Source organism: Oncorhynchus keta, chromosome 7 (assembly GCF_023373465.1).
Source record: "Oncorhynchus keta strain PuntledgeMale-10-30-2019 chromosome 7, Oket_V2, whole genome shotgun sequence".
Classification (NCBI taxonomy): Eukaryota; Metazoa; Chordata; class Actinopteri; order Salmoniformes; family Salmonidae; genus Oncorhynchus; species Oncorhynchus keta.
Genome location: NC_068427.1, coordinates 54,737,943 through 54,752,778, shown reverse-complemented (window position 1 = coordinate 54,752,778; position 14,836 = coordinate 54,737,943). Strand labels below are relative to the sequence as shown.

Below are 14,836 nucleotides of genomic sequence, written 5' to 3'. Positions count from 1 at the left end.
CAGCACTATCAACAAGGCAGGTCCTACAGGCCCTAGTTTCTACCTTCTTAACAGCACTATCAACAAGGCAGGTCCTACAGGCCCTAGTTTCTACCTTCTTAACAGCACTATCAACAAGGCAGGTCCTACAGGCCCTAGTTTCTACCTTCTTAACAACACTATCAACAAGGCAGGTCCTACAGGCCCTAGTTTCTACCTTCTTAACAACACTATCAACAAGGCAGGTCCATGACTACATGGAACTCTATTCCACAGTACTACATAGAGCCATGACTACATGGAACTCTATTCCACAGTACTACATAGAGCCATGACTACATGGAACTCTATTCCACAGTCCTACATAGAGCCATGACTACATGAAACTCTATTCCACAGTACTACATAGAGCCATGGCTACATGGAACTCTATTCCACAGTACTACATAGAGACATGACTACATGGAACTCTATTCCACAGTACTACATAGAGCCATGACTACATGGAACTCTATTCCACAGTACTACATAGAGCCATGACTACATGGAACTCTATTCCACAGTACTACATAGAGCCATGACTACATGGAACTCTATTCCACAGTACTACATAGAGCCATGACTACATGGAACTCTATTCCACAGTACTACATAGAGCCATGACTACATGGAACTCTATTCCACAGTACAACATAGAGCCATGACTACATGGAACTCTATTCCACAGTACTACATAGAGCCATGACTACATGGAACTCTATTCCACAGTACTACATAGAGCCATGACTACATGGAACTCTATTCCACAGTACTACATAGAGCCATGGCTACATGGAACTCTATTCCACAGTACTACATAGAGCCATGACTACATGGAACTCTATTCCACAGTACTACATAGAGCCATGGCTACATGGAACTCTATTCCACAGTACTACATAGAGCCATGACTACATGGAACTCTATTCCACAGTACTACATAGAGCCATGACTACATGGAACTCTATTCCACAGTACTACATAGAGCCATGACTACATGGAACTCTATTCCACAGTCCTACATAGAGACATGACTACATGGAACTCTATTCCACAGTACTACATAGAGCCATGACTACATGGAACTCTATTCCACAGTACTACATAGAGCCATGACTACATGGAACTCTATTCCACAGTACTACATAGAGCCATGGCTACATGGAACTCTATTCCACAGTACTACATAGAGCCATGACTACATGGAACTCTATTCCACAGTACTACATAGAGCCATGACTACATGGAACTCTATTCCACAGTACTACATAGAGCCATGACTACATGGAACTCTATTCCACAGTACAACATAGAGCCATGACTACATGGAACTCTATTCCACAGTACTACATAGAGCCATGACTACATGGAACTCTATTCCACAGTACTACATAGAGCCATGACTACATGGAACTCTATTCCACAGTACTACATAGAGCCATGGCTACATGGAACTCTATTCCACAGTACTACATAGAGCCATGACTACATGGAACTCTATTCCACAGTACTACATAGAGCCATGGCTACATGGAACTCTATTCCACAGTACTACATAGAGCCATGACTACATGGAACTCTATTCCACAGTACTACATAGAGCCATGACTACATGGAACTCTATTCCACAGTACTACATAGAGCCATGACTACATGGAACTCTATTCCACAGTCCTACATAGAGACATGACTACATGGAACTCTATTCCACAGTACTACATAGAGCCATGACTACATGGAACTCTATTCCACAGTACTACATAGAGCCATGACTACATGGAACTCTATTCCACAGTACTACATAGAGCCATGGCTACATGGAACTCTATTCCACAGTACTACATAGAGCCATGACTACATGGAACTCTATTCCACAGTACTACATAGAGCCATGACTACATGGAACTCTATTCCACAGTACTACATAGAGCCATGACTACATGGAACTCTATTCCAGATCAGGTAACTGATGCAGCAGTAGAATCAGATTTATAAACAGATAAAAATACACCTGATGGAACAGCAGGGACTGTGAAGAGACACAAACACAGACACATATACGATAACATCAGCACTATACACACACATGGATTTAGTACTGTAGATTTGTGGTAGAGGTGGAGTAGTGGCCTGAGGGCACACAGTGTGTTGTAGTGTTTTTAAAATGGTATAAACTGCCTTAATTTTGCTGGACCCCAGGAAGAGTAGCAGCTGCCTTGGCAGGAACTAATGGGGATCCATAATAAACCCCAGGAAGAGTAGCTACTGCCTTGAAAGGAACTAATGGGGATCCATAATAAACCCCAGGAAGAGTAGCTGCTGCCTTGGCAGGAACTAAAAGGGATCCATAATAAACCCCAGGAAGAGTAGACGCTGCCTTGACAGGAACTAATTGGGATCCATAATAAACCCCAGGAAGAGTAGCTGCTGCCTTGGCAGGAACTAATGGGGATCCATAATAAACCCCAGGAAGAGTAGCTGCTGCCTTGGCAGGAACTAATGGGGATCCATAATAAACCCCAGGAAGAGTAGCTGCTGCCTTGGCAGGAACTAATGGGGATCCATAATAAACCCCAGGAAGAGTAGCTACTGCCTTGAAAGGAACTAATGGGGATCCATAATAAACCCCAGGAAGAGTAGCTGCTGCCTTGGCAGGAACTAAAAGGGATCCATAATAAACCCCAGGAAGAGTAGACGCTGCCTTGACAGGAACTAATTGGGAGCCATAATAAACCCCAGGAAGAGTAGCTGCTGCCTTGGCAGGAACTAATGGGGATCCATAATATACTCCAGGAAGAGTAGCTGCTGCCTTGGCAGGAACTAATGGGGATCCATAATAAAACCCAGGAAGAGTAGCTGCTGCCTTGGCAGGAACTAATGGGGATCCATAATAAAACCCAGGAAGAGTAGCTGCTGCCTTGGCAGGAACTAATGGGGATCCATAATAAACCCCAGGAAGAGTAGCTGCTGCCTTGGCAGGAACTAATGGGGATCCATAATAAACCCCAGGAAGAGTAGCTGCTGCCTTGGCAGGAACTAATGGGGATCCATAATAAACCCCAGGAAGAGTAGCTGCTGCCTTGGCAGGAACTAATGGGGATCCATAATAAAACCCAGGAAGAGTAGCTGCTGCCTTGGCAGGAACTAATGGGGATCCATAATAAAACCCAGGAAGAGTAGCTGCTGCCTTGGCAGGAACTAATGGGGATCCATAATAAACCCAGGAAGAGTAGCTGCTGCCTTGGCAGGAACTAATGGGGATCCATAATAAACCCCAAGACATACAAATACAAATGAAGAGATGGTAATGATGATATTGTGTCCTCCAGGAGAGACGGTAATGATGATATTGTGTCCTCCAGGAGAGATGGTAATGATGATATTGTGTCCTCTAGGAGAGATGGTAATGATGATATTGTGTCCTCCAGGAGAGATGGTAATGATGATATTGTGTCCTCCAGGAGAGATGGTAATGATGATATTGTGTCCTCCAGGAGAGATGGTAATGATGATATTGTGTCCTCCAGGAGAGATGGTAATGATGATATTGTGTCCTCCAGGAGAGATGGTAATGATGATATTGTGTCCTCCAGGAGAGACGGTAATGATGATATTGTGTCCTCCAGGAGAGATGGTAATGATGATATTGTGTCCTCCAGGAGATGGTAATGATGATATTGTGTCCTCCAGGAGAGATGGTAATGATGATATTGTGTCCTCCAGGAGAGATGGTAATGATGATATTGTGTCCTCCAGGAGAGATGGTAATGATGATATTGTGTCCTCCAGGAGAGATGGTAATGATGATATTGTGTCCTCCAGGAGAGATGGTAATGATGATATTGTGTCCTCCAGGAGAGATGGTAATGATGATATTGTGTCCTCCAGGAGAGATGGTAATGATGATATTGTGTCCTCCAGGAGAGATGGTAATGATGATATTGTGTCCTCCAGGAGAGATGGTAATGATGATATTGTGTCCTCCAGGAGAGATGGTAATGATGATATTGTGTCCTCCAGGAGAGATGGTAATGATGATATTGTGTCCTCCAGGAGAGATGGTAATGATGATATTGTGTCCTCCAGGAGAGACGGTGCCCGACTACCAGATGGCGTTCCAGGCCGAGGCAGGGAACCACCCCTCCTTTGAGGACATGCAGGTCCTGGTGTCCAGAGAGAAAGAGAGACCCAAGTTCCCAGAGGCCTGGAAAGAGAACAGTCTGGTGAGGAGAATACTATTACAACTATTACTCAACACTCAATGTTGTTTTTACACATAACAGTGGCCCAGTGATCCAGTTCCCTGGAGTGTTGGTGAGAATTCCACAACATACTTTTCGCCTGATTCTCCATGCTACAGTGACATTAGCATGCTAGCTTGTTTACAAACATTCAGCTTCAACAAATAAAAAGACCCGTCTGTGTTCGATTCCCGGGACCACCCATACGTAGAATGTATGCACACATGACTGTAAGTCGCTTTGGATAAAAGCGTCTGCTAAATGGCATATATTATTATATTATATTATTATTATATTATTATTATTATTATATTGTTATTATTATTATTCTGGACGGAATGCAGAATAAGAATGCGTTTATTTTAGCTAGCGCTAAAGAACTCATTGACTGACATTTTGTTCAATTACTTGTGAGCCCAACGTGTCATTTCACGAGAGAGAAATCAAATCATTCAAATTAAATCATTCAAATCAAATCATTCAAATCAAATTATTCAAATTATTCAAATTATTCAAATCAAATCATTCAAATCAAATTATTCAAATTATTCAAATTATTCAAATCAAATCATTCAAATCAAATTATTCAAATTATTCAAATTATTCAAATCAAATGATTCACGAGAGAAATGAAGTCAAGAACTACAGTATATGTAGTGGTGGAAAAAGGATGCAATTGTCAAACTGGAGTTAAAGTATAGATACCTTCATAGAAAGTTACTGAAGTAAAAGTGGAAGTCACCCAGTAAAATACTACTTGAGGAAAAGTCTAAAAGTATTTGGGTTTAAATCTACTTAAGGATCAACGGTAAATCTATTTGCTAAAATCTACATAAGTGTCATAAGTAGAAGTTAAAGTATAAATTGTTTCAAATTCCTGATATTAAGCAAAGCAGACGGCACCGTTTTCTTGGTTTTTATTCATTTAAAGATAGCCAGGGGAACACTCAGACATTATATACAGATAGCCAGGGGAACACTCAGACATTATTTACAGATAGCCAGGGGAACACTCAGACATTATATACAGATAGCCAGGGGAACACTCAGACATTATATACAGATAGCCAGGGGAACACTCAGACATTATATACAGATAGCCAGGGGAACACTCAGACATTATATACAGATAGCCAGGGGAACACTCAGACATTATATACAGATAGCCAGGGGAACACTCAGACATTATATACAGATAGCCAGGGGAACACTCAGACATTATTTACAGATAGCCAGGGGAACACTCAGACATTATATACAGATAGCCAGGGGAACACTCAGACATTATATACAGATAGCCAGGGGAACACTCAGACATTATTTACAGATAGCCAGGGGAACACTCAGACATTATATACAGATAGCCAGGGGAACACTCAGACATTATATACAGATAGCCAGGGGAACACTCAGACATTATATACAGATAGCCAGGGGAACACTCAGACATTATATACAGATAGCCAGGGGAAGACTCAGACATTATTTACAGATAGCCAGGGGAAGACTCAGATATTATATACAGATAGCCAGGGGAAGACTCAGACATTATATACAGATAGCCAGGGGAACACTCAGACATTATTTACAGATAGCCAGGGGAAGACTCAGATATTATATACAGATAGCCAGGGGAACACTCAGACATTATATACAGATAGCCAGGGGAACACTCAGACATTATATACAGATAGCCAGGGGAAGACTCAGACATTATTTACAGATAGCCAGGGGAAGACTCAGACATTATATACAGATAGCCAGGGGAAGACTCAGACATTATTTACAGATAGCCAGGGGAAGACTCAGACATTATTTACAGATAGCCAGGGAAAGACTCAGACATTATATACAGATAGCCAGGGGAAGACTCAGACATTATTTACAGATAGCCAGGGAAAGACTCAGACATTATATACAGATAGCCAGGGGAACACTCAGACATTATATACAGATAGCCAGGGGAACACTCAGACATTATTTACAGATAGCCAGGGGAACACTCAGACATTATTTACAGATAGCCAGGGGAACACTCAGACATTATATACAGATAGCCAGGGGAACACTCAGACATTATATACAGATAGCCAGGGGAAGACTCAGACATTATTTACAGATAGCCAGGGGAAGACTCAGATATTATATACAGATAGCCAGGGGAAGACTCAGACATTATATACAGATAGCCAGGGGAACACTCAGACATTATTTACAGATAGCCAGGGGAAGACTCAGATATTATATACAGATAGCCAGGGGAACACTCAGACATTATATACAGATAGCCAGGGGAACACTCAGACATTATATACAGATAGCCAGGGGAAGACTCAGACATTATTTACAGATAGCCAGGGGAAGACTCAGACATTATATACAGATAGCCAGGGGAAGACTAAGACATTATTTACAGATAGCCAGGGGAAGACTCAGACATTATTTACAGATAGCCAGGGAAAGACTCAGACATTATATACAGATAGCCAGGGGAACACTCAGACATTATATACAGATAGCCAGGGGAAGACTCAGACATTATTTACAGATAGCCAGGGGAAGACTCAGACATTATTTACAGATAGCCAGGGGAACACTCAGACATTATTTACAGATAGCCAGGGGAAGACTCAGACATTATTTACAGATAGCCAGGGGAACACTCAGACATTATTTACAGATAGCCAGGGGAAGACTCAGACATTAGGCAGGCAGGCAGGCAGGCAGGCAGGCAGGCAGGCAGGCAGGCAGGCAGGCAGGCAGGCAGGCAGGCAGGCAGGCAGGCAGGCAGGCAGGCAGGCAGGCAGGCAGGCAGACAGACAGACAGTTTACCCCTGGCATTAATAACAACTATCTCTAGAATCGTCCCTAGGTCTTCCTTAATGGTCCTGTTATGCAGGTGGACGGCCTCGAGCTGAAACGAGGCCCCGCTCCTATTGGTAGGGCACTTGACAGCGCAGGTTGGCATCCAAGGGTGCGGATTTGGAACTGTGGGTTGTGCTGTCCCCCAGGATGTGATGGGCTTTTCCTCCTGGCCTGCAGCTCAGAGGACGAGGCCAGGTCGTCTGAGAGACCTACGGTACCCCAGATGGTCATAGGGAAGGTCTCACAGCAGTTGTTCACAGTGAATTGGAGGTCACTTCCTGTTCTTGACAGAGAGGGATGTGAAGCAACACACAGAAGGAGAAACACAGAAGGTGTTTGTGGACTCTGACTGAGTTCAGTTTCCTGAGGAATTAATGGCTTGTTTTGTTTTGCTCAAACTTCAGGGTGTCAAAGATGGTACCAATATATTTATACTGGTCCGCAGTGTCCACCTCCTCACCTGGTCCTGAGTGTCCACCTCCTCACCTGGTCCACAGTGTCCACCTCCTCACCTGGTCCTGAGTGTCCACCTCCTCACCTGGTCCACAGTGTCCACCTCCTCACTGTATATTTATACTGGTCCACAGTGTCCACCTCCTCACCTGGTCCTGAGTGTCCACCTCCTCACCTGGTCCACAGTGTCCACCTCCTCACTGTATATTTATACTGGTCCACAGTGTCCACCTCCTCACCTGGTCCTGAGTGTCCACCTCCTCACCTGGTCCACAGTGTCCACCTCCTCACCTGGTCCTGAGTGTCCACCTCCTCACCTGGTCTGCAGTGTCCACCTCCTCACTGTATATTTATACTGGTCCACAGTGTCCACCTCCTCACCTGGTCCACAGTGTCCACCTCCTCACCTGGTCCACAGTATCCACCTCCTCACTGTATATTTATACTGGTCCACAGTGTCCACCTCCTCACCTGGTCCATAGTGTCCACCTCCTCACCTGGTCCACAGTGTCCACCTCCTCACCTGGTCCACAGTGTCCACCTCCTCACTGTATATTTATACTGGTCCACAGTGTCCACCTCCTCACCTGGTCCACAGTGTCCACCTCCTCACCTGGTCCACAGTGTCCACCTCCTCACTGTATATTTATACTGGTCCACAGTGTCCACCTCCTCACCTGGTCCACAGTGTCCACCTCCTCACTGTATATTTATACTGGTCCACAGTGTCCACCTCCTCACCTGGTCCACAGTGTCCACCTCCTCACTGTATATTTATACTGGTCCACAGTGTCCACCTCCTCACCTGGTCCACAGTGTCCATCTCCTCACCTGGTCCACAGTGTCCACCTCCTCACCTGGTCCACAGTATCCACCTCCTCACTGTATATTTATACTGGTCCACAGTGTCCACCTCCTCACCTGGTCCACAGTGTCCACCTCCTCACTGTATAGTTCTACTGGTCCACAGTGTCCACCTCCTCACCTGGTCCACAGTGTCCACCGCCTCACCTGGTCCACAGTGTCCACCTCCTCACTGTATAGTTCTACTGGTCCACAGTGTCCACCTCCTCACCTGGTCCACAGTGTCCACCGCCTCACCTGGTCCACAGTGTCCACCTCCTCACCTGGTCCACAGTGTCCACCGCCTCACCTGGTCCACAGTGTCCACCTCCTCACCTGGTCCACAGTGTCCACCGCCTCACCTGGTCCACAGTGTCCACCTCCTCACCTGGTCCACAGTGTCCACCTCCTCACTGTATAGTTCTACTGGTCCATAGTGTCCACCTCCTCACCTGGTCCACAGTGTCCACCTTCTCACCTGGTCCATCCTTCTGAAGTCGTCTCGGAGACATTTAACTCTGTCTCTTTTAATTGTCATGATACTGTCTTCCCCCAGGCGGTGCAGCCTGGTGAGACCTGTGCTGTGTGTGGTATGGTGTGGTATGGTGTGGTATGGTATGTTATGGTGTGGTATGTTATGGTGTGGTATGGTGTGGTATGGTATGTTATGGTGTGGTATGGTGTGGTATGGTATGTTATGGTGTGGTATGGTGTGGTATGGTGTGGTATGGTGTGGTATGGTGTGGTATGGTATGTTATGGTGTGGTATGGTGTGGTATGGTATGCTGTGGTATGGTATGTTATGGTGTGGTATGTTATGGTGTGGTATGGTGTGGTATGGTATGTTATGGTGTGGTATGGTGTGGTATGGTGTGGTATGGTATGGTATGGTATGTTATGGTGTGGTATGTTATGGTGTGGTATGGTGTGGTATGGTGTGGTATGTTATGGTGTGGTATGGTGTGGTATGGTATGTTATGGTGTGGTATGGTGTGGTATGGTATGTTATGGTGTGGTATGTTATGGTGTGGTATGGTGTGGTATGGTGTGGTATGGTATGTTATGGTGTGGTATGTTATGGTGTGGTATGGTGTGGTATGGTGTGGTATGGTATGTTATGGTGTGGTATGTTATGGTGTGGTATGGTGTGGTGTGGTATGGTATGGTTATCCTCTGTAACCTTCCCTCAGGCGGTGCGGTCCCTGAAGGAGACCATGGAGGACTGTTGGGACCAGGATGCCGAGGCCAGGCTGACCGCTCAGTGTTCAGAGGAGCGCATGGCTGAACTACTGCTGATCTGGGACAGGACCAAGTCTGTCAGCCCCACGGTTAACCCTATGACCACCACACTGCAGAACGAGAGGTGAACACACACACACACACACACACACACACACACACACACACACACACACACACACACACACACACACACACACACACACACACACACACACACACACACACACACACACACACACACACACACACACACACACACACACACACACACACACACACACACACACACACACACAGGACCACGGTTAACCCTATGACCACCACACTGCAGAATGTGAGGTGAACACACACACGCACGCACACACGCGCTATATACACAGGGTACCAGTACTGAGTAACGATATCTTGGCTATATACACAGGGTACCAGGCTATATACACAGGGTACCAGTACTGAGTAACGATATATTGGCTATATACACAGGGTACCAGCACTGAGTAACGGTATCTTGGCTATATACACAGGGTACCAGGCTATATACACAGGGTACCAGGCTATATACACGGGGTACCAGGCTATATACACAGGGTACCAGGCTATATACACGGGGTACCAGGCTATATACACAGGGTACCAGTACTGAGTAACGATATCCTGGCTATATACACAGGGTACCAGGCTATATACACAGGGTACCAGGCTATATACACAGGGTACCAGTACTGAGTAACGATATCTTGGCTATATACACAGGGTACCAGGCTATATACACAGGGTACCAGGCTATATACACAGGGTACCAGTACTGAGTAACGATATCCTGGCTATATACACAGGGTACCAGGCTATATACACAGGGTACCAGGCTATATACTCAGGGTACCAGTACTGAGTAACGATATCTTGGCTATATACACAGGGTACCAGGCTATATACACAGGGTACCAGGCTATATACACAGGGTACCAGTACTGAGTAACGATATCTTGGCTATATACACAGGGTACCAGGCTATATACACAGGGTACCAGTACTGAGTAACGATATCTTGGCTATATACACAGGGTACCAGGCTATATACACAGGGTACCAGGCTATATACACAGGGTACCAGTACTGAGTAACGATATATTGGCTATATACACAGGGTACCAGCACTGAGTAACGGTATCTTGGCTATATACACAGGGTACCAGGCTATATACACAGGGTACCAGGCTATATACACGGGGTACCAGGCTATATACACAGGGTACCAGTGCTGAGTAACGATATATTGGCTATATACACAGGGTACCAGCACTGAGTAACGGTATCTTGGCTATATACACAGGGTACCAGGCTATATACACAGGGTACCAGGCTATATACACGGGGTACCAGGCTATATACACAGGGTACCAGGCTATATACACGGGGTACCAGGCTATATACACAGGGTACCAGTACTGAGTAACGATATCCTGGCTATATACACAGAGTACCAGGCTATATACACAGGGTACCAGGCTATATACACAGGGTACCAGTACTGAGTAACGATATCTTGGCTATATACACAGGGTACCAGGCTATATACACAGGGTACCAGGCTATATACACAGGGTACCAGTACTGAGTAATGATATCCTGGCTATATACACAGGGTACCAGGCTATATACACAGGGTACCAGGCTATATACACAGGGTACCAGTACTGAGTAACGATATCTTGGCTATATACACAGGGTACCAGGCTATATACACAGGGTACCAGGCTATATACACAGGGTACCAGTACTGAGTAACGATATCTTGGCTATATACACAGGGTACCAGGCTATATACACAGGGTACCAGGCTATATACACAGGGTACCAGTACTGAGTAACGATATCTTGGCTATATACACAGGGTACCAGGCTATATACACAGGGTACCAGTACTGAGTAACGATATCTTGGCTATATACACAGGGTACCAGGCTATATACACAGGGTACCAGGCTATATACACAGGGTACCAGTACTGAGTAACGATATCTTGGCTATATACACAGGGTACCAGGCTATATACACAGGATACCAGTACTGAGTAACTATATATTGGCTATATACACAGGGTACCAGCACTGAGTAACGGTATCTTGGCTATATACACAGGGTACCAGGCTATATACACAGGGTACCAGGCTATATACACGGGGTACCAGGCTATATACACAGGGTACCAGGCTATATACACGGGGTACCAGGCTATATACACAGGGTACCAGTACTGAGTAACGATATCCTGGCTATATACACAGGGTACCAGGCTATATACACAGGGTACCAGGCTATATACACAGGTTACCAGTACTGAGTAACGATATCTTGGCTATATACACAGGGTACCAGGCTATATACACAGGGTACCAGTACTGAGTAACGATATATTGGCTATATACACAGGGTACCAGCACTGAGTAACGGTATCTTGGCTATATACACGGGTACCAGGCTATATACACGGGGTACCAGGCTATATACACAGGGTACCAGTACTGAGTAACGATATCTTGGCTATATACACAGGGTACCAGGCTATATACACAGGGTACCAGGCTATATACACAGGGTACCAGTACTGAGTAACGATATCCTGGCTATATACACAGGGTACCAGGCTATATACACAGGGTACCAGGCTATATACACAGGGTACCAGTACTGAGTAACGATATCTTGGCTATATACACAGGGTACCAGGCTATATACACAGGGTACCAGGCTATATACACAGGGTACCAGTACTGAGTAACGATATCTTGGCTATATACACAGGGTACCAGGCTATATACACAGGGTACCAGTACTGAGTAACGATATCTTGGCTATATACACAGGGTACCAGGCTATATACACAGGGTACCAGGCTATATACACAGGGTACCAGTACTGAGTAACGATATATTGGCTATATACACAGGGTACCAGCACTGAGTAACGGTATCTTGGCTATATACACAGGGTACCAGGCTATATACACAGGGTACCAGGCTATATACACGGGGTACCAGGCTATATACACAGGGTACCAGTACTGAGTAACGATATATTGGCTATATACACAGGGTACCAGCACTGAGTAACGGTATCTTGGCTATATACACAGGGTACCAGGCTATATACACAGGGTACCAGGCTATATACACGGGGTACCAGGCTATATACACAGGGTACCAGGCTATATACACGGGGTACCAGGCTATATACACAGGGTACCAGTACTGAGTAACGATATCCTGGCTATATACACAGGGTACCAGGCTATATACACAGGGTACCAGGCTATATACACAGGGTACCAGTACTGAGTAACGATATCTTGGCTATATACACAGGGTACCAGGCTATATACACAGGGTACCAGTACTGAGTAACGATATCCTGGCTATATACACAGGGTACCAGGCTATATACACAGGGTACCAGGCTATATACACAGGGTACCAGTACTGAGTAACGATATCTTGGCTATATACACAGGGTACCAGGCTATATACACAGGGTACCAGGCTATATACACAGGGTACCAGTACTGAGTAACGATATCTTGGCTATATACACAGGGTACCAGGCTATATACACAGGGTACCAGTACTGAGTAACGATATCTTGGCTATATACACAGGGTACCAGGCTATATACACAGGGTACCAGGCTATATACACAGGGTACCAGTACTGAGTAACGATATCTTGGCTATATACACAGGGTACCAGGCTATATACACAGGATACCAGTACTGAGTAACGATATATTGGCTATATACACAGGGTACCAGCACTGAGTAACGGTATCTTGGCTATATACACAGGGTACCAGGCTATATACACAGGGTACCAGGCTATATACACGGGGTACCAGGCTATATACACAGGGTACCAGGCTATATACACGGGGTACCAGGCTATATACACAGGGTACCAGTACTGAGTAACGATATCCTGGCTATATACACAGGGTACCAGGCTATATACACAGGGTACCAGGCTATATACACAGGGTACCAGTACTGAGTAACGATATCTTGGCTATATACACAGGGTACCAGGCTATATACACAGGGTACCAGTACTGAGTAACGATATATTGGCTATATACACAGGGTACCAGCACTGAGTAACGGTATCTTGGCTATATACACGGGTACCAGGCTATATACACGGGGTACCAGGCTATATACACAGGGTACCAGTACTGAGTAACGATATCTTGGCTATATACACAGGGTACCGGGCTATATACACAGGGCTACGAGGTAATAACATGGTTATATACAGTGAGTACCAGGTAATAACATGGTTATATACAGTGAGTACCAGTACTGAGCCAATGTGCAGGGGTATGAGGTAATTGAGGTACATATGTACATGTAGGTAAGGGTAAAGTGGCGAGGAAACAGGATAGATAATTAACAGTAGTATGATGACTCAAAAAAGGGTCAATGCTATTTGGTTACCTAGTTCAATGTCTTATGGCTTGGGGATAAAAGGTGTTCAACCAACCAGCATCCAGGATCCAATCAAACCATTTTATAAGGAAGCAATCAGGCCAGGAGGTGTGGTATACACCACATCCAAGGGCTGTTCTTAAGCACGACGCAACGCAGAGTGCCTGAATACAGCCCTTAGCCGTGGTATATTGGCCATTCATCATAGTCACCTGAGGTGCCTTATTGCTATTATAATCTGGTTACCGCCGTAATTAGACGGTGCTAATTACGGTGTAGTAGCTTAGTTGTTAGAACGTTGGACCAGTAACCAGCAGGGTAGTCTAGTTGTTAGTAACCAGCAGGGTAGTCTAGTTGTTAGAGCGTTGGACCAGTAACCAGCAGGGTAGTCTAGTTGTTAGAGCGTTGGACCAGTAACCAGCAGGTAGTCTAGTTGTTAGAGCGTTGGGTCAGTAACCAACAGGGTAACCTAGTTGTTAGAGCGTTGGACCAGTAACCAGCAGGGTAGTCTAGTTGTTAGTAACCAGCAGGTAGTCTAGTTGTTAGAACGTTGGACCAGTAACCAGCAGGGTAGTCTAGTTGTTAGTAACCAGCAGGTAGTCTAGTTGTTAGAACGTTGGACCAGTAACCAGCAGGGTAGTCTAGTTGTTAGAGTGTTGGACCAGTAACCAGCAGGGTAGTCTAGTTGTTAGTAACC

At 45.2% G+C, this 14,836-nt stretch overlaps 1 protein-coding gene and 1 long non-coding RNA gene across 10 annotated transcripts in view; one reads left to right on the top strand and one right to left on the bottom strand.

The window, feature by feature from the left end:
* Positions 1-14,836, top strand: part of bmpr2b (bone morphogenetic protein receptor, type II b (serine/threonine kinase)) — a 184,133-nt gene that overhangs the window by 136,193 nt on the left and 33,104 nt on the right. The window contains 2 exon segments of the mRNA XM_052521830.1: positions 4,105-4,241; positions 9,611-9,783. Coding sequence (XP_052377790.1) covers positions 4,105-4,241; positions 9,611-9,783 — 310 coding nt within the window.
* LOC127931242 (uncharacterized) lies at positions 7,113-9,070 on the bottom strand. Of its 9 annotated transcripts, none has more exons than XR_008140502.1 (5): positions 8,757-9,070; positions 8,383-8,434; positions 8,075-8,292; positions 7,921-7,984; positions 7,113-7,662 (listed from the first exon to the last, which is right to left on the bottom strand). It is a non-coding gene; the product is annotated as an uncharacterized LOC127931242 (long non-coding RNA). The 9 variants fall into 9 exon arrangements; XR_008140497.1 differs by lacking the exons at positions 8,383-8,434; positions 8,757-9,070 and adding exons at positions 8,311-8,382; positions 8,461-8,605 and having other exon boundaries at positions 8,075-8,208; XR_008140496.1 differs by lacking the exons at positions 8,383-8,434; positions 8,757-9,070 and adding an exon at positions 8,461-8,605 and having other exon boundaries at positions 8,075-8,208; positions 8,247-8,318.